This window comes from Chinchilla lanigera, unplaced genomic scaffold (genome assembly GCF_000276665.1).
Source record: "Chinchilla lanigera isolate Chin_1 unplaced genomic scaffold, ChiLan1.0 scaffold00063, whole genome shotgun sequence".
Taxonomy (NCBI): domain Eukaryota; kingdom Metazoa; phylum Chordata; class Mammalia; order Rodentia; family Chinchillidae; genus Chinchilla; species Chinchilla lanigera.
Window position 1 is genome coordinate 13,955,031 of NW_004955464.1, and position 20,062 is coordinate 13,975,092.

The 20,062-nt window shown below is 53.1% G+C and overlaps 1 protein-coding gene across 7 annotated transcripts in view; it reads left to right on the forward strand.

Annotated features, from left to right (window-relative positions):
• Eri3 (ERI1 exoribonuclease family member 3) overlaps nucleotides 1–20,062 on the forward strand; it is a 129,018-nt gene that overhangs the window by 99,450 nt on the left and 9,506 nt on the right. For 5 of the 7 annotated variants that reach the window (XM_013521697.1, XM_005398762.2, XM_013521692.1 and 2 more), the window contains one exon: nucleotides 4,718–4,817. The exons of 1 other annotated variant lie outside the window; for it this stretch is intronic. In XM_013521697.1, the coding sequence (XP_013377151.1) occupies nucleotides 4,718–4,817 (100 nt within the window). Of the gene's footprint in view, nucleotides 1–4,717; nucleotides 4,852–20,062 lie in introns of all 7 variants that reach the window. One more of the 7 variants, XM_005398764.2, reaches the window with a different exon arrangement.

Consider the following 20,062-nt stretch of genomic DNA (forward strand, 5'->3'; position numbering starts at 1 on the left):
CCTTAGGTCCACAGGGCAACATGTCCTCCAGAGATATGGCTAAGGCCTGCTCCTCCCCACCTCATGCAGAGGCTTTTTAGGCTTGATGTGCATGTGCTGACTTGGGAGCTCTGGGGTTTCTAGAAGATGCAGAGCAGTATGTGCTTCTGTCTGCAGTCTGAGCTGTATTCTAGCCCTTTACCTAACCTCACTCTGCCTGCTCAGCATCTGCCCGACTCTCAGGTCCTGATAGGTAGTATATGGGTGGGCAGAGACGCCAGAGCAGCTGTTGATACCTCGTCTTTCCTCTTTGAAGGATCTGATGCTGCTGCCGATGAGGGCTACTTCATCTATTAAACCCAATACACTTGTCGCAGCTGCTAAGCCCCCATAAGCCGCCGGGCGCTGTGTTTGTGATGGGACTGACAGTGCATGGAGGAGGCTGATTATACACGATTCCATTTCGCAGGCCCAGCAATGTAATTTCACAGGGCGATCAGCGTTTGCATGTAATAGCAGGCTGTGCTGAGGTGTCAGAATATTAAAGGCGCTAATGGCAAAGCTCCCTGTTACACAGGGGGCCACCCGCCGCGCCTACAGCAGGGCTGTGCGGCAGGCCCGTCGCAGATGGCTGGCCACTAAGCTAATGGGGCAGCCGCCAAGGCGGGCAGAGCCACGAGAGGGGAAAGCCAGCCGGGAGTAGCTCGGCACCTGCTTCCCCGCGCATGGAAATTGCAGCAGCCCAGGGGAAAGGAAGTGTGTGTGCCTGCCTGGCATAGGGCTGGGGTGGTAGAAGCAGCATCTCTCACCCCAACTCTGCCTGTCCTCGTGGCTCAGCACCAGTGCCTGCCAAGGACAGGACTCAGAAGCTCCTCAGTCACCCTTCCATCTACCTGACTCTCTAGCCACAAACGCCAGAGTTAGGTGACTCCACAGCTGGGCAGATGGGCCCTGATGGCTAACAGTGGTGCAGCTGGAGAAGTGGCACCCAGAAAACTGGGAACTAGTGTTAGGAAAGGGGCTCAGGCACATGGCCTTGGAGAGAGCTATTAGAACAGATTCCTGCCCCAGTGCTGATCAAGGTCAGGAAACCTCTGAGCCCTGTCCTCCCACTGCCCACATGCTGATAGGAGAGAGGGAGGAAGAGGGGTGAGAAGCAGGAGGAGCTCCCCTAGGTGTTGATGTACACTTCTGCAACATTCAGATGTGCCCACCGGCCACACAGAACCATCCAGGCTCAGCACTGGGTCCCAGCATATCAGTCCCCTTGAGGCTGGTGTTGTTGCGGGTAGAGTTGGAAGATAGTGCCTCAAGATGTGGGTCCTTCTTGGAGCTGGCTACTCCAGCCACATCCAAGCCCTGTCGTCCTCCTTTGTCCTTCTCCCTGGAATGTTACCTTCATCTGTGCTCTGGCCTCCAGTACCTCTTGATCTGTGAAGCTTTCCTGTCCTCCTTCAACCCGCCATGGGCCTGCTTCTCTTTAGTGTTCCCTGTGGGCAGTGTCCCAGGGCTCAGCCTTGGAGTCTCCTGTTCAGATGAGTCCCTCTAGGCTAGTCTTGATTTCCCAGCCAGAATCCCTGAGACACAGGCTATGTCACTTTGTCATGAGCTGGACTCCAGGAAGGGCTCTGCTAATTGTAATCTCTTAAGGAGGGAACAAGGAGTGGCAGGGTGGGCCAGGTCACCTGAGGGAGAGACAGGCATAGGTGGGTGTCTGAGCATCTGGGGGAGGGCCAGCCTTTAGAAGTGAGCAGTGGGAGTCATGGATGTGTAAATACAGGTTTGGAGAAGCAGCAGGTACAAGCACTCATACCATAGAGTGGCAGAAGCACTAGTTACTGTAGTACCCTCTGTATTCTCTGAGTGACTCTCTGTGACTGGTGGCCATGCCAAGGGGTACCCGAGATGTGAGGAGGTGTTGAGGCGATGGATGTACTAGGCCTAGGGTGGTTCTGTGAAGCTGGTGGTCATGTTTGAATGTTGCAGGGTAGTGTGTCTGTACCTGGGGGAGACATGCCCAGCTTCTCAGCAAGGGCAGCAGGAGGAAAGCTCAGGCTGAAGGAGAGCAGTTTTAATTAACTGGTTTTAATATCATTTTGGACTTTGGCTGGTATGCGAAGGCCCCGCTGGAAGCAGCATTTGTAAAAATTAAATCCCTCTTATTAGGAACTTGGCAGACCCATGTGCACACGCTGCTCCCTCCCCGCCCCGCGCCCCGCTGAGGAGGTGCTGGATGAGGCTGTGTCATGGCAGCAATTGGTTATCACGCCTTATCTGGGAATATGAAACTGTGCGACATGATACCGTGGCCGCAGTGGAGATGCCAATTCATCTCAACCCCGCTCTGACAAGCTACGCTACCCTTTCTGAAAGGCATCTGTCAAGCGAGACTGGGCTCCCACCCTGCCTGGTTCCTCTGCCTGCCTCCAGACGCTCTGGCTTGCCCAGTCCAGGCTGGCCCTCCTGGGCTCTGCTGCCCTCCCCTCTGCTGGGTGTCCTAGGCTGTGGAAGATCTTGGGGAGTCATTATAATAATAATAATCTAATCACAGTGACTCGTCAGGGCAAGCGTCTGCTGTTATCTGAAGTAGTCTTCCCGCTTAACTGTGATAAGGCTCAGGATGACGTGCAGATAACGTTGAGCTGCCCTGTCCCCGAACCATGAGCAGAGTGGAGGGGCCTTAGCAGCCCTGCCGCTCGCCTGCCCGCCCGCCCGCCGCTTTAAGCCGGGAAGCGGCAGCACCTGCTAATGCAAGTGTTTAATATTTGATGGGCTGGGATAAAGCAGGATCACCTTCGAATTGAATTGAGTGTCAGCCGAGAATCTATTACTGAAATTCGGGTGTGATTTGACAGCAAAGTAGACGATGTTATTCTTCACTAGTTACTGCAATCTTCTCCCCGACATCACTTAAATATTTTTTTCTTTGCTTGAGTAAACACACATTATCCTTCTTTTTTCCCCCTTCCTTCCCTTTTTCCTTTCTAGAGGGGAAAAAAACCTATCCAGCTCGCCTTTTCCAGACTGATAGAGTAGATTGTTATTTCTTTATTTGTCCTATTAAATGGAATTTCTGATCGTTTAATCCGGCCTTTGTAAGTGATTTTAAAGTACTTGAAAGGCAGCTGCCACTGCTCTCTGGCCCACTGCACCCCAGCCTCAGCCCACCACCTCAGCAGCTCCTCCAGCTGGGCCCCGCCCACTGGCTGTGTCCCTTTGCTGCCTGTGTCCTGGCTGTGCCCTGGCTCTCGGCCAGCATCCTTCCCCTGTCCTTGAGTCCCACACTCAGCCTCTGATATGTGGGTTCAGCTGTGGTGGGAGAGAAGGTGGGAAGTTGGGCTGTGGCTGGTACCTCTGTGGTCATGGAAAATGGCAGGTGCTGCGGTTTAAGTATGTGGCTCCTGGTCTGTGTTTGTTCCTACAGCTGGGAAGGAAGGGAGCTGGCCTTGTGGCCAGCTCTTGGGCCCTGGCACAGATACTGTGTGCAGCCTCCTGTCTTGTTTCTGACTTGGTGCTAGGCCTCGTCCAGCACAAAGTAGGTGAGGACCTCCTGGGCCTAGCAGCAATGGGGGTACTGCAGTGCCTGGCTGGGCGTGACTGGGATTTTCTTTGGTTCTGTCCCTGTGGGACCTCACCCAGGCTTTATCTTCCTTCCTGCCATCATCCTGCTGCCCTTGGAAAAGGGCAGCCAGTGTCCCGGAACTTCTAAAGGGCGAGTGGGGAGTATTTAAGGGATCACCTAGCTCCAGGGCCCACTGGCAGAAGCCAAGGACTTGGTTGGCAGACAACGCAGAAATTAAATCCCATTCAGCCATTTTAGAGCCTTCTAGCCCATACCAGCCTCTTCTTTTGGGGACTCAGTTTCCTTATCTGTGACAGGCCAGTCATGCCTGTAAGGGAAGGTGGTCTCCCTATCCTGGCATGTGTCCCCCAGATGGAGGTTGCTGGCGGCCAGGTGGCGCGGTAGGAAATGGAGGGCGGCAATGGAGTGCTGGGGACCTGAGCAGATCGATGCCCCTAGCACTTCCTTCCCCAACCCCAGGAAAACAATTAAGTACAGATCGATGGGTGGCCGCTTTGAATATGCATAAGTGAGCACTTGACCTTCAGCAGAGCATCTGCTCCCCCCATACACACTCACATCATGTCCTCCCCTCACAGCTGCCTGAGTCAAGCAGGCAGGAGCCCCCTCCTCTGGGGGCCCCCACTGGGCACGCAGAGCCTTCTACCACAGCCTTTCCTGAGTAGTCCAAAGCACTGAGGATGGGCATGTCATTCACAGCTCTCAGCCGTCTTCCAGTCTGTAGAGTGAAGTTAGGATACACTGGTCTCCGAGGTCCTTCCTGAGGCCAGTCTCTGTGAAAGGTTCAGCTGGGAAGAGGGAGCCCAGCGAAGATCTGGGGGCTTTAGACAGAGGCAGTCTGAAGAGGATGAGTGTGTGGTAAAGTGGGTCACTGGTGAGGGGAAGCTCCTGACCAGAAAGCTCTTAGTAAATGGAGCTTTCTAGAGTGGAGCTCTGGTGGAAGTACCCAATGAGGGCAGGGGGTTCTGATGGGGCAAAGCCCAGGAGGAAGGGGACTTGAGAAGGAAGGAGATGGGGTGCTCAGCAGAAAGGGAACCCGGGGTAGCAATACAAGACTGAGCCCTTGGTGGGAAGAGATGGGGGCTGGGGAGGCTGGCGAGTGGGGTCTGTTCGGGTCAGGGCCTCTGTTAACCACTCTTGCCTCCTGTCTTCCAGGCTTACAGCTTCGCCATGGGCTGCTGGCCCAAGAACGGACTTCTAGACATGAACAAGGGCCTCAGCCTGCAGCACATAGGCCGGCCCCACAGCGGCATCGGTCAGTCCCTCTGCAATATCCCCCTGGCAGCTCGGTCAGTCCCCTGCCCGCATGTCCCAGTCCCCCAAACATGGAGGGTTTCCATTGTTCATTCTGTGCTTCACAGGGTTTCCTCCATAGCCAAGGGGAGGAGAGAAAGGGGAGCTGGTAGAGCAAGGGAGTTCCAGACTGGAACCTTTGGAAAGGACCTCTCAAAATACCATTTGAAGCCGGGCGTGGTGGTGCACGCCTGTAGTTCCAGCACTTGGGAGGCTGAGGCAAGAGGATTGCTGTGAGTTCCAGGCCGGCCTGGGCTACAAAGTGAGTTGAAGGCCAGCCTGAAGTGCAAAAAAGACCAAACAAACAAACAAAAATACCCATTTGGTGAGGCAGACTTCTGTGCTTTGAGTGAGTCACAGGTGGTCTCAGATTGGGCCCCTCTACCCTTGTCTCTTCTCTTGTGAGCAGTGTCCTAGGGGAGGTGGGCACATGTCAGTTACCCACCCCCTGGGGAGCTGGAGGAGGCTGTTTAATATTGTTTCAAGTCTGTGACCACTAAACTGGACGATCAATGGGAGTTAAGGAGATGAATTATTTAAACCTCACCAGCTTTTAATTAGTCGGGGTCCTTCTGACCGATGGCTTCGTCCACAGGGTATTGACTCCCCCACAGGAGCAACCTCCATTGAGTGGTGCCTGGGTTGGGAGGGGCCACTTGGGGTGCCAGGTGGGGCTACACCCTTAGGGGATTCCTGCTTGGGAGGAGACTGGAATGACCAACTCCAGGCAATTGGAGGCTCTGCAGGCTTTTAATACAGCAATATAAATATGTGTCTGTGAGTATCATTGTGTCTGCCTGTCAGTGACACCTTCAGCTGTGTGTCTAAGAGTATAATGTGTCCATGATTGTGCATATCATGGAGGTATATATGCATAGCAATACCTCTTTATTTTTCTAAGGGCATGTGTCTGTGTATGGAAGTAATCATTAGCTTGTGGGTGTATCTGTTAGAGTACCTTTTCATTTCCATGTTATCTTATTTTGTGTGCAATTGCCTGTATGTGTATGCAGATGTTTTCAGCTGGCAGACTTGACCAGGCATAGGCTTTGTTCTAAGTAGGGAGGAGCCAAGATATCCCTGGGTGGCACTAGGACCTTGTCATAACCTTATTACTTAAGCGAAGATGTCATTGGTAGGGGCTGGAGAGACATGAGAAGGATGGGAGATGTAGGCACCAGCCGAAAGACTCGCCTCTCATCCATTCCACATTTATTGGTGCCTAGCAGGTGCCTAGCAGGTGCTGAGCCTAGCAGGTGTCATTTCCTGCTGAAATGACAGGACAAGAGTTCCAGTCCTCTGGGAGCTCACATCCTGAGCAGAGACTGAGACTGAAATTGGCCTGCCAGCCAGGGCACAAAGGGCTGTGATAGAATCATGTGAATTGACCCAAAGGGGGTTTTTCCCCTTCTCAGTTGTGAGGTAGCTTCTGCTTCTTCATTTACATCTCATTCACTCCTGGAATGCTCCATATCACTCTTTTGGGGACATGGCCAAGGCTGTCCTAAGGCCTGGTGGAAAAAAGAAGTGGCTAACTGGCCCAGGGAACTTAGGATACCCCACTATTACTGCTGTTCCTTTCTACAGAAGTTTTTCTATGCAACCTAGAGAAGAAACCAGACACAGCTAGATGATGTGCCTGGGAGGTCAGCAAAAGGTTTCCTAGAGAAAAACTCTTGTGTTGGGATTCTTGAAGGATAAATAGGAGTTTTCTAGCCAGAAAAATGGAAGGACTAGGGGCACGAGAAAACAGCATATTGAGAGACAAGTTCGGACATCTACATCTGAATTTCATTGAGATTGGAGTAGAAAAAGGTGGGCTAGAGAATAGCTGGAAAAATAGAGAAATAAGCAGGACCTTGAATGCTTGGTTAAAGTGTATGTGTTTTTGTTTTGAGGTTTAGAGGAGATTGAGAAGATTTGTGAGTGTAAAAATGACATGATCAGAGCTCTGATTTAGGATCATTGAGACCATTTGTGCTGCACAAAACTAGGCCTTAGTAGATGTTTAGTAAATGCTTGTAGATGGATGGATGAAAAGTTGGATGAGCAAATGAATCAGTAGAAAATTGATGTGAAAGGAAGAGACCAGAGAGAGCACCAGTGAGAAGACTTGCATTGGTCCGAGGGAAGAGGGCCTGCCTGTAATGGAGCTTAGCAGTGGGAGGAATGCAGCCTTGAGCTAGGTGTCCTGCTTCTGTGTGTCTGTCCCCGGGGGTATCTGTGAGGCAAAGCAGCTTCTCTGCCCGCTCTTTGGTGCTTTTTGAGTCTCAGTGACACCCTTTTTGTCTCTTTACCTTTGTCACCTTAAGGTAGGACCTCTGAAGTATGTCCCCATCTGGGTGGGCCCTCCAGGGGCAGCCCAAGGCTCTAAATGACAGTGAAGTACAGGCTTTGAAGCTAGAGATAGCTGTGGCCTTATCACGCAGAAGCAGAACCATGGGACCTTAGACAAGACACAGTGCTTCCTGTCTTTGAGGGGTGCTGGGAGGGTCCAGTCCATGACCCCTGTAAATGGCTAGTGCAGTGCCTGGCAATAGGGGGTGCTCAGGGAGCTCCCTCTGTGGTCCTGCCAACACTAGGGCTTCCTGGACACTGGTGTTTCTTGGCACTTGGTCTTTGCAGTCTGAATGAAGAAGGCTGCCCTGCCAGCTCCTGGCTGGCTCTGAGGTATGGGTGAGGGTGCTTGGGAGGGAGGGAGTATGTAGGGCATTAATTGGGCTGGGAAAGGCGGGGAGGGGAGGCGTGGGTTTTGAGCAGTGAGGTTAATGGCCCTAGTGCCAAAGAGACAGCTTTAATGAGCTTCAGCTGCCGGTGCCCCGAGTTACTGTGCGTGCTAAAAGGGTCGCGCTGTAAGAGTTTGATGTGGACTGCTTCCCAGCCCTGGGGTCAGAGGTCAGCTCCTGTCACTGGCCACTCAGGCTGGTCCTCAGTGACATGGTGCTAATTAACTGTGTGAAGAGCTGCCATCCTGGAGTGGGGAGTGGTATGTGTATTGGTGGGGGGTGAGGCGGCATTAGGTGATGCTGGGCAAGGTTTCTGCAGATTGTACTGCTCAGCCATCTCCAGAGTGCTTAGCTCACCCACAGTTCCGTGGGGTGCGGCATGGTAGTGTAGAGGTGCTGGGAACACAGGGAGGCTGGCTCCTGGCGGGGTGGGGCTGGGAGAGAAGCCTGCAGAAGGGGTGAGAGCCAGCTAGGGGAGTGGTACCTCCTCAGAGGTGTGAGGAATGGGAGGTGTGAGAGCATAGGAGTGTTTGGGGAGGGGAATGAGTAGGAGTTGGGCTTGTGTCACAGCAGTCTGATGGTTTGTGTGGGAATGCCCAGTCAGGAGTCTGCATGCAAGGAGGCCAAAGGGAAGGTGCAAGAAGGTGAGCAAGAGGTGATGGACAGTTTAGAGCCAGGGCAGTGGCCGTGAGAGTGGAGGCAGAGGACCAGGTGAAACTTTCCTTTCTTCACTGAACAGTCACCTTGCATCTACTGTAGGTCAAGAGCCATGACCAGGACTAGAAGCGCATTGGTAAACATGGCAGCCACAGTGCCCTGTGTCCACAGAGCTCAGAGATGGAATCGTGCACTTGGCTCTGGGGACTGAGGGAGAAACTGGGTTGAGGGATGGCTGAGGAGGCCAAGAGGCAGTGGAGCACTGGGCAAGGGCTGCTGGAGCTTGTGAGCTGATGTCTTACCTCTCCTGGGATAGGAGGTCTGGCCTTGGGAGTGAGGGGAAGAGAGTGGTACTGGAGCTGGGTATGGAGGAGGAGGTTCAGAGGCACCACATGTGTGGTGTCCACCTGCTGACTTCCTTGGCTACTGTGGTTCTGTCAGCATCCTGGGTTTGGGCCAAAGGCTGTGAGGCAGGGCATGCTGCATGAGGGATCTGACCCTTTCTTTCATTCCAGCAAAGGGTCAGCAAAGCATTTGCATTATGTTGGGGCACTTTCTGTTAACTGATTTAGTTTTCACAGGCAAGCGTTATCATTCCCATTTTGTAGATGAGGAAGCAGGTTCAGTTCTGTGACAGCCAGTTGAGCTCTGCCAGGATTCAAACCTGGGTTTATCCAAATGCAAAGCCTGTGCTCCTATCACTGTGCTGACCTCTAAGGCGCCTTTTTGGTGTTGTTGGGCTTTGTGCTCTCAACAAGATGCTAGGGAGGAAGACAAGCTCACTTTGCAAATTTCTCTCAGTGCCACGTGAAACCTGCAGGCATCGACAAAGCTTCGGCAGTGAGAGCTGACGGGGAAAGGGAAGGTGCTGCTGCTGTCTGTCAGAACTGCTGCAGCCAGGGTCAGAGCCCAGTGCCTGCTGGCCTGTGGCCCCAGTGGCTTCACTTGGTGATTGTAGTTTGCTCTGCACGTCTTGGCCCAGGAACACCCTGCCCATCTTCCAGGGGCACCGCCTCCAGCTCGGCCTGGCCCTCCCAGGGTGAGCATGAAGAAGGCATGTTTGGCCTGGTGTGATCTGTTGGAGGGGATGGCCAGGGCCTTCACCTTTGAGCCTTCTAAGGCACGGCCTGGGCCTCTCTCTCCTCCTTTTTGGAATCTGCAGAGGCAGCACCCGTAAAACCTCACCTGCTGTTGTGGCAGGGAGGCCAGACTGCTGGCTCCAGATGGTTGGGAGAATAGTGTGGACCTTCCCTGACGCCTGGCTGGGTGGTCCTGCCTGGGAGCTTGGTCCCTCTGCTCTGGGACTGAGGGGCCCCTCTGAGGCTCAAGGACCCCAGTCAACTGTACTCTCTTGAGCTTGCTGCCCAGCACAGTCTGGCCAGAAAACTGTGCTGGCAGGTGGCAGGGTGGGGTCTGGCCCCAGGATGGGGGCAGTTCTGCCTTGTGGTCTCCCTTGAAGGAGTGGGGTGTCTATCAGAGTCCAGTCAAAAGGCATTAGCTCTGTGACACAGACCTCATTAGTGCCCGTGAGAGGTGTCACTGCGGGAGAATCGTCGGCTCAGGGAGACGCTTGTACCAAAAGGAAGAAAGGACAGTGACAGCCTTTTCTCTGCCGACTCTGCCGCCACGCTCACTGGGCCGCCCGCCCTCCTCCTCGTGGGGGGGTGGGGGTGCTGGCTAATGAGCTCGTCTACAGTGCAGCTTTGCCTTCCCTCCTTGAAGTTTCTCAGGTCCCTCTGAAGACCTCAGGCCCGGGATTAGCACACACCAAACACGGGCCCCCCTCTTGCCCAGCAGGGAGTTCCTTCTGATCACCCTGCTCCTGCCACTGCAGGCAGGGAAGGGAGGTGGCGCCAAGACAGAGGCATTGGGGCCAGGGGCTCACAGCCGTGGAACTGCTCAAGCCCCTGTGCCTCCTGGGCCAGTGAGTGTGCCCCTCTCTGCAGAGGACTCTTGCTTCCCAGAGCAAAGTCGTCTCTGCTCTCCTTGCCCCCTGACATTGCTTAGCATAGTAGTAGTAGGGTCCCCATCCCTATGCAGAGCCCCTCCTGTGGCAGGGAAGAATGTAGGAGCTATGGCTGAGGGTCTAGCAGGTAGCATTTAGACCTGATTCGATACAGGACTTTCTGGCTCAGCTGGTGGGCTTGACAATCAGCAGGCTCTCAGTGTCTGGGCTTTAGATGACCTGAAGGTGGTGAAGAGTCTATAAGAGGCCCCAGCAGATCTTGTCCCTCTCCCATCTGTCCCAGAGAGGTGTCTCACCACCACCCAGCTTTGGTTCCCTTCTGGGCTGGGAGGGGAGGAGTCACCCTAGTTACCCAATAGGGATGGACAGACAACACCACGAGAGTGTCTTCCCCAATACTACCCCCTCCATCTCATTGTTTCTGGGGTGGCCCTGAGAAAGGATCAGGAGATGGATGGCCATGAGAAGAGAGAATTATCCAGGCATTGAAGGGGTTTCCACTGGCCGCCCAAAGAGTGCTCAAGGAGAAGGGTACTGGCTTCTTCCCTCCTTGGAGCCCTATGGATGTCCAAGGAATTGGTTCTCACCAGACACAGGCCCTGGTCTTCAGTAGCAACCACAGATGGAAAGCTGGGTAGATAAGTGAGTGGGCAGAGGTGATGTGGTGAAGGAAGGTTCTGGTCTATGTATGTATGTGTTGCATGTGGATGATGCATTGGGAACTGCAATCTTTGTTTCACTGCCTTCCTAGCCCCAGGCTGGCCTGGCCTCCCCTTGTCTCTCTCTGTATCTCCTGTCAAACCATTGCAGACGTAAATGACAAAGAAATCAGAAAGACAGATCAATGCCGGCCAAATTAGCACTTGCAGATAGACTGTGTGGGGATGTCAGCGCCCTGACCCCTGGTGATCTTGCAGCCTTCGCTGCTGATATTATGCAAATTGCATCCATCTGGCAGGACCTGCGTGCTGGCTGCTCCTACTCAGAGGAGTAATGGGCTGGGGGTGGGCGGGAGTGTTGGAGCAAGAGTCAGTGGGATGAATGTGTGCGTGTGTGAGCACGTTTGCAGATGTGTGGTGCCCACCAAACACTGGGCGGTGATTGAGTGATTGACAGGGCAGATAAGGGGCTGCATTGGATTCCTTTGGGCTGGGGGATTAGGAGCAGCCACAGATGGGAGATAACTGGACTTCATTTCAGTTTATTTTCCTCTTTATCCCTTCTCCCCACCTTCACTCCCCGAAAAACACAATCTCTGTAGTTTGTGTTTTCATCAATATTTGCAAGTCATTACCACTGGTTTAAGGTGAGAGACAATGTCAGGGCCCAGACCAGGCCAGCCCCTCCCCCAGTCCTGAACAGGCCTGGAACCCTTAGGATGGATCCCTAGAGCAAGCAGACAGCCTTCCCTCTGGAAGTGACCACAGCAGCTCTGCCTCCATGCCATAAGACTTGTGGGCAGTTCATGCCTCATGGGCCAGACCTGCTGACTTGCCTCACCTGACCTAATGCCAGTGGGCACACAGCCTGAGCTCTTACTCCTCAACTTGAAGCTTCCCATGCACTTAGGCTCCAGCATAGGTGCTTCTGGCCTTGGAGTTAGCTGCTGTGCTGCAGCTGCTGGACACTACTGACCAGGGCCAAGGGCCCAGGGCCCAGATGGGCAAAGAGGGGCCTGTGGCATATGGAGGTGGGTCTGTGTGAATCATGCAGTATCATTCTACACCATTTGCTAAGTGCCAGGTGAAGTACAGAGGGCTTTGCATATATTGTATCTCACTGAATTCTCAAGCCCTGAGCTGCAGGCTGTTGTCTCTGTTGTTTGTGAGGAAACTGAGGCTCAGGAAGGTTGTCACTCACAACCTTCAGGCTGTATAGCGAGGAAGCAGGAGACCTGGGTTTGAACACAGGCCTACCCTCATCTAGGGTTTGAGTTCTTCACCAATAGGCCCTCCTGTTTAACTGCGCGCCACCCACCCCGACCTTCAACATGTCACTACACCTGGATCCTCAGAAATGAGCCGTCCTGGGCAGTAGGCAGATGAGTTCCTTCAGCTCCCAACCTGTGGACACATACTCTGACCCAGACCCCCAGCTGGGCTAAAGTAGCTTATGCTATGCTGAACCAGGCCAGCAGGGACAAAAGCCAAACAACTCCTGCCTGCGGGGGCTCTGTGTCTGAAACAGCGACTACAGCAGAAAGGACACAGAGGACGGAATGCAACCAGCTGCTGAGCCAGCCCAGGAATATGTCACTGCACGTGGCTGCAAGCCCTGTAGCTCAAGGAGAGGGGTTCATACAGCTCAGGCCAGCCAGCTGTGGTGGCTGAGGGTATAGTAATCCCAGGAGCCCCTCCAAAACTGGGTCCGCGTTGTACCCTCCCACAAGGCAGTGTTGGGAGCTGGGAGTGCTGGGGGACAGGTCCAGGGACATGTGTGCAAGGGGAGCTTGTCCTAATGAGGAGAACATGGCTGCTAGTTAGGCAAGGGGCGGGCGGGAGCTGCAGAGCTGATTGAAGGTAGGGGCAGGGGTCAGACAATTAGGCCCAGATCCGGCCGATTGATGTGAGTTCTGAGGCCTCAAAGCCTCCCTTCAGCCGGCTCCCTCCTCTCCCTCCTCTCTCTCCTCTCCCTCCTCTTTCCTTTCTTCTTCTGCCCAAAGGCAGGAAGGATGGAAACGCTTACACTCACTGTTACTATTATTAAACCCTGTGGCAGGCCAGCCAGACCCCAGGACTCCTGCCCACAGGGGGTACTCCAAGCCCTCAGGGGGCTTCTTGGGCCCCAGAGGGGGCATCTGGCCAGAGGCCAAGGCCAAGCCAGCTGAGCCCCAGGGCAGAGTAGCACTGTCCCTCTCTGGCCTCCCAGGCAGGAGAGTGAGTGGTGCCACCCAGCAGGAATTTGGACTCTGCTCCTAGGGCCACACCCTAGACTTGCTTTGACCATCACCTCTTACCACCACTTAGTTCTTTCCCATCCTGTCCTGGGGTGGGGGTGAAGGCGTGGTCTCTTCGCACTCACACCCCATCACAAACAGTCATCTGCAGCCATCACATCAAAGCCGTGTCCTAAGATAAGAACCCTAGATCCACACAGCCGCATGGTACTGTCACACACCCAAAGCAGAGCTGCCCCATGTCAGAAAAACCCCATGTCATCACACACACCATGCCAGGGTCCCATATTTTAGTCATATCCATGGCCTTGCACAAAATCCCTGACTGTCCCCGTGGGTCCCTGAGAATAGCTGTGGGAACAGCAATCTGATCTTGAGTGAGGTTACCAAGCCCTTCCAGCCCCCGTCCTGGGAAATAGGCAAAGAGAACTGGTACTGACCAGACTGAGAGGAAGCCAGATTGGGGGGGCAGTGGGGAGAGGAGGGTGGGAGCAGAGATAAATGTTAGCTCATTTCTTCCGTAATTAGTTACTCCCTCATCCCCGCGTTGTAATTGTGAACAAGCTGTAATGTTTAATTAGTCTGTAAATGAAACCCCAATTTCATAATGGCCTGGCTGACAGGGCTAAGTGAGCAGTAGGGGAGGTGGAGAGGAGGTGACGGGGCCTGCAGGGGGCTGGCTGTGGGATCGCTTCCTTTTCAGCCCAGCCTGGTCCCTGTGGAGGGCAGCTATGACTGGTTTGTTCTTGCACTCACACCTTCAATGCCCTCTCCCAGGCCTTCCTTACTGAAGTTCCAATATGTCCTCCTCTGTGCCTCTCCTTACTTCTCGGGTGGGTTCTGCAGTCCATGCCCACGTGCTTCTGGGTGGAGAAGCTGACTCAGTGTGACCCTCGCAAGGATGATGCTTCCCCTAGGTCTCACCTCGCCTGTCCTCAAGCCATCCTACTAAGAGACCTGTGCTTGAGCTTTGGGACCCTGCATCAGGCCCTGCACACCTCAAGAAGCCAGTGATTGGCTTGGGCACCCTCCCTCCCGTCCACTGCCATGAGGAAACCAACGTCCATGCAGCGCAGACACCCCAGGCCAGACCGTGCTTTCCTGAAGTGTGATCGCCACAGCCTGTGCTGAACAGGAGCTGCCGCAGGGGGGAGCCCCTGGCCCCACTGCTGTCTCCTGTCTCCTGTCTCCCCTACAACATCCTCACTGCCTGCACAAGCCCCTACCCTGCCTGCTGCAGCCATAAATCTCAATTTACGAGGGCGGCTCTGGTGGGGGAGGGAGGCAGCACTGCTAATGATGGCTCCTCAGCCGGATTTTTCATGTTGCACAGTCATAAATTTTTAAGAACAGCATGGGCAGCACGTTAGCAAGTTATCGAGGCTGCCTCCGTGCTGGCTGCCTAGCTCCAAAAGAGAAGAGCAGAAGCCTGGAAGGGCAAGGGCAACATTTGAGGCAGGGGTAGGGCGGGGCAGCTGGCAGCGTCTGAAGGTGCGGGGTAAGGCTGACTGGCTGGCCAACTGGCTCAGCTGGGGTGAACCTTTACAGAGGGCTGGGTAGTGCTGTCAGGGCTGAGGGAGCTAAGGATGGGCACCCAGCTGGGGTTGGGCATCTGGGCACACAGACCATAGTGTGTGGGAGCTGCTGATGGATGCCTTTGCTCCAGGACTTGACACCATGATGTACGGGGAGCCTGAAGACATATGGATTTTCAAAGTGGCCACTTTGAATAGAATTACAAATCCTGAGAATGTGCACAGCGAGGCCTCTGCCCCAGCAGTGCTGCATACGCTTCATAAATCAGGAGCCTTTGAGCACTGTTCCCAGTGGCCAGGGTCCCTGGAGTCATGAGGGAATGTGTCTCGGGATATGCTGGAGCAGGCTGAGTGGTCCTGGGTAAGTCATTCTCCTTCTGGGCCTCGGTTTCTGCTTCTTTAAAGTGGTATTGGCGATGGCTTCTAATTCTCAGGCTTCCTGAAAGTGAGGACTTGAAGTCCTGAGTACCTGTGAGCTACTTCTCTAACAGGATTTCACAGAGCACTGTCTGGGGGAAAGATCTCTGTGGGAAATGATAGGGGCTTCATTTTGTTCAGTCTTTCATTCAGAAAACATTTGCTGGGCCTCAGCGGCTTAGGCAGTTCCTTCCTCGGAAGCAAGGGGAACATTTTGGCTGAGGTAAGTCAGTGTTTCCAGCCCTGTCCTCCTTGGTGACAGCTAAGCCTTCAGGGTGCTGAGAAGCCCACACAGGTCGCTCCACATGACCCAGGGTTTTTGTTCACCTGAGCTCCTTCTCCCACCTGAGGTCCCCTCCCTGTTGCTTTTACCCCACTCTGAGCTCTGTGTTCCCACCTTTTGCCCTGCTCATTGCCTGCTCAACACCTGCTCATCTCAGAGCTCAGCTCAGCACTTGCTTCCTCAGGGAAGCCTTGATTCATAGACTTGGCTAAGTCTGCTTCACCCCAGTGTGCCTTCTTACAGCACCCTGTACTGCCCCTTTACAGCATTCAGTCGCAGTTGTAATTAAGAAATTACTGGCTCGATAGCTGTTTAATACCTCTCTCCCTGTTAGATTGTAAGTTGCCTGAGGGCAGGAACTTATGCCTGTTTTGTTCAGCTTGTATTTCCAAAACATAGCACAGTGTCTGACAAGTGTAGGCAGATAATAAATAAAACGTGCTGGTCTGAATTGAGTCAAATTGAGTTGAGGTGGCCCTGGTCCACCCCTGGGTGCCAGGGCCAAAGGAGGTGGCTAGGGAAGTGCCTGGAGCTGAGGCGCTTCCCATTAGTCCTCATGATTAATTCACAGCCACACTGATGGAGTGGGCTTGTCCCCAGTCAGCGCCTCCGCTGGGGCCCACCTGTTAGCGACAAACAAACAAAGGGGATAAATAATGCATTGGGAGCTGAGCCAGGCAAGGCGGCAGTATTGAAATTAATAGGGATTAGCTGAGCAGCTTGAGGATGAAATATTTACCAGGTGGGACTGGGCTTAGGGAGGGCGACCCCCCTTCCTAGAGTCCCTAGGCATAGTTCAGCCTTTTTCAGGGCATCAATGGCTGGGACTGGGGAGCCCCCGCACCAGCCCTAGCACCTCTGCCCCTGGCAGAGCAGGCTGGCTAGACCAGTGAGAGCTCAGGTGCCAGGCTGTCTCCAGAAATGAGTCTTGAGAAAACCAAGATGCTATGAGGGAGTGGAGGTAGGGAAGAGCCAAAGCCTTTGGCCCTTTGGAAGTTGATGACGAGGGATAGGGATTGATTTTCAGAGCTGGGCATGTGGAGGCCTTGGGTGGCAAATGTCAGGGCAGGAGTAGATTTGCCTGTGATGTGGCCTGTCTAGCTTGCCATCTCTTCCCCTCCAGGCCTTCCCTTCTTCCACTCGTATATGTCTCTTGGGAGTATGTGTGCGGGTAACCCCTTAAGGCAGCTATGGTCTAGCTGGGGTGCCAGAGAGGCATTCACAGTAGGGGCACACTGGACGCCATGGGCATGTGAAGAAGGCCACATGGGTTGTGGGGTGAGGGAGGCACCCCGAGGGAACAGGAGCCAGCTGGGGCCCAGGGGAGGAGCAGGAGTTTTCCAGGCAGAAGGGGGCATGTGAGAGGGTCAGGAGGCAGAAGAGCTTGGACTCAGCTGCATGACAGGAGAGTGGGAAAGATGAGGCCAGAGCAGTAAAGAGGGCTGGACCCCCCAGGCCTTGTGACCCAGTGGGCATTGTCCTGGAAGCAGTGAGGAGCTGTTGGAGGTGAGGGCAGTTTTTGTTCTTCAACTTTTGACTTTGACTGGTTTTATATTTGCGGGGAAGTTTCTGTATGTCATGTCCTGTTTTCCCTGTTAATATCTTGCATATAATTGTTAGCACCTGGAAGCTACCATCAGCACTGTGAACCACACTGAGGCCTTGTTTTCATTTTACCATGGTTTCCACTAGTGTCCTTTTTCTGCTGTAGGGTCGCTTAAGGGTTTTGGGATGGACTGGAAGGACCAGATGCATGCTTTGAAAGCATTGTGGAGAGTGGCAGGGGCACTGGTGTCACCCTTATGAGAAATGGTGGCCCAGACCGTGGTGGTTGTGGCAGGAATCTAGGTTTAGAGGGTATGGGAAATATATGGTCATCAAAGCCCAGGGGTTGATACAGTTACCCACGGAGAGGGGAGAGGCAGAGAGAGGGCCAGTGACTGCTCCAAGGTGGGTGGAAGAGACGTGTTCACGGGAACCAGGGGATAGGATGGAGAGAGGGTGACGTCGCCGAAGCCAAGGGATGAGAGCTGCGAGGGGCGAGCAGTGGACATGACAGCCGCACTCCCACGAGCTGTAAGATCCCGAAAGGAGAGGCCTTTGGCAAGGCGGATTGCAAGGTAGCCTGAGGTTGGCTGTGAAAGAGGGTGCTAGCAAAGGTGAAGGGGAGACAGGGAGCATTGTGCCCCGGTGGGGAGTGACTTAGGGTCTGCACAGAGTGCAGGTGCAGGCAGCAGTGTAGAAGAGCACTCTGAGGCTGCCTTGGAGTGCAAGGATGCCCAGAAGCCTGGCTGCTGGCATGGGCTTCTAAGGCCAGAGAGGTGGATAATAGTCTTCTGCAGTAACAGCAGCATTGGCTGCCTGTTACGACAGGGTGTCAGGAGAGGCGCGTGCAGATGCAGGACAGTGGCCTCTGCATGGTGGGACTGGAATGCCAGCAGGGTGGGGGTTGGAGCTTTGTGGACAGGAGAAACTTGGCGCATATGCTGCTTGGCAGCAAGGGCATCTGGGCAGTTGTGATGCCCGGCAAAGGCCGATAGCACTGACCTCATAAGTGACACTGGTCTGTATGCTATGATCTCTGGTCACGCAGCCCAGAGAAGGTAAGGTAAGGGTGATCAAAAGAAAACGGAAGAGGGGAGTTGAGGATATTGGCAAGAAAAAGTATGACAGACCATGAAATCCAGGCTCTAAAGGAAGGTGTAGCCTTTATGTTTTGAGAATGGGAACTAGTTGGTACATACTCAGGGCTTGTTCTTTCTTCTTCCTCAGTGAAAAGAGCCCTTCTGTGACCAGGCATCAGTGTATACCCAGCTGAAAAACTGCTGTTTTACTTTTTTATTCAGTTAGATACCATGTCTGTACGCTCTGTCAGTGAGGTAAGAGCCAATGTAGTGTGTGGAAGGAAGCTCCATGAATGATGCCCAAAAGGAAGCAGCTCATCTAGGAAGTGCAGTATTATTGCCTTTCCTGCCTTTTCCCTTTTTTTTTCCTAGAATGTGAATATGATAGTTGGAGCTCTAGCTGCCATTTTGGACCATGAAGTAGCCTGAGTATTAGAAGCTACAAGCTGAGAATGAGAGATGAAACAGAAATAAGGAAGAAACCTGAGTCTGATGACTGTGGGGCCACGGGGCTTTCAGTCACCCATAGTGGCAGCCACAGACACCTTTCTCAGTAAACCTTTACTTTTGTGCTTGTTTTCTCATGGGTCTCAGTCTAACCATGACTGTCCTTGGCCTTTTTAGTAACATGGCCTGTGTCCTGAGCTACAGTGAGAAACAGTTTGATCAGATGTTTCAATAGAGAGTAATAATGGTTACCAGCTTCCCAGCCTGAAGTAGCAGGTCCTCTGTCCTCTTTGCCCTTTGCCCTACCTTCTCCGTTCAGTCAGTTCTACACTGTGCATTCCACTCCTGTGCTAGTCGTTACCCTGCCCTCATATTCTGTGTTAGCGAATGTCCTTCCAGCTCTGAGAAAAAGACAGCCCCTAGATTATCCAGTTTAAAATATCTTTAATAACAAGGGGCTTTATTATCTCACAGAAGAAATTTAGAGGTAACACTCCTGTGCTAGTCGTTACCCTGCCCTCATATTCTGTGTTAGCGAGTGTCCTTCCAGCTCTGAGAAAAAGACAGCCCCTAGATTATCCAGTTTAAAATATCTTTAATAACAAGGGGCTTTATTATCTCACAGAAGAAATTTAGAGGTAAGATGATTCTGGGGCTGCTTGATCCTAGCCATATCCTCAGGGATCCTGGTTTTTTCCACTTTTCTGTACTTTTATCTCCAGCATGGTCATCACTGGCAGACTCCCCTCCAGGCTGGAAGTGGCTTCTGCAGTCCCATATACCATGCTTACATGTGGAGAAACATCCAGTGGAATGTGACGGCCAGTTTCCCTCTCATGCTTTCCTTTGTGAGAGTGAGGAACATTTCCGTGATGGGCTTTCAGTGAATTTACTGCCCTGTGGCAAAGGGGACAGGATCACCAGGAATGGCTCTGAGAGGGGAGGGAGGGAGCAGTGGGCTCTGCCCAGTGTGGCATAAAGGTGTGCAGTAAAAAGTGGACAAGGAAAAAGTGAAGACCAGAGACATGATCCATGTGGAGAGAGAGCTAGAGGTAATGGTTTCAAGGGTCCAGTGAGTGAAAGAAGAAGTATAAAATTGTCAGTCAGCCAGACACATACCTATAAATCCTAGCACTCTGGGAGGCAGAGGCAGGAGGATCATGGATTTGAGCCCAGCCTAGTCAATTTTATTTTATTAGGCCTCAAAATGAAAAGAAAAGGCTGGGGATATAGCTCACTGTGAAGACCCCGGGTTCATTCCCCTGTACAGCAAAGATTAGATAGATAGATACAGATACACACATACATACACGCACACGTACATACACACATACATACCTACAGAGTCTAGAGATATTTGAATGTACCATGTTAAGACCAGGGGTTACTATGGAAATTGGTAGGAAAAAAGACAACAGAGCAGTCCTAGTGCTGAAGTCAATAAATGAAAAGGCTGGAGTGTCGAGGCTGGGGAAGGAGGTGTCCCCGGCCAAGTTGGCAGTACAGGCTCACAAGAAAGCCTCCCGCTCAGCTTCTGACACATGCCCTGGCCCATGTTATAGGCCTGGGACACTAGGTATCTAAGGCAGCACCGGGGAGAACTGTATCTGTATCTGTATGTATCTGAATCTGTATCTGTGTCTGTATCTGTATCTG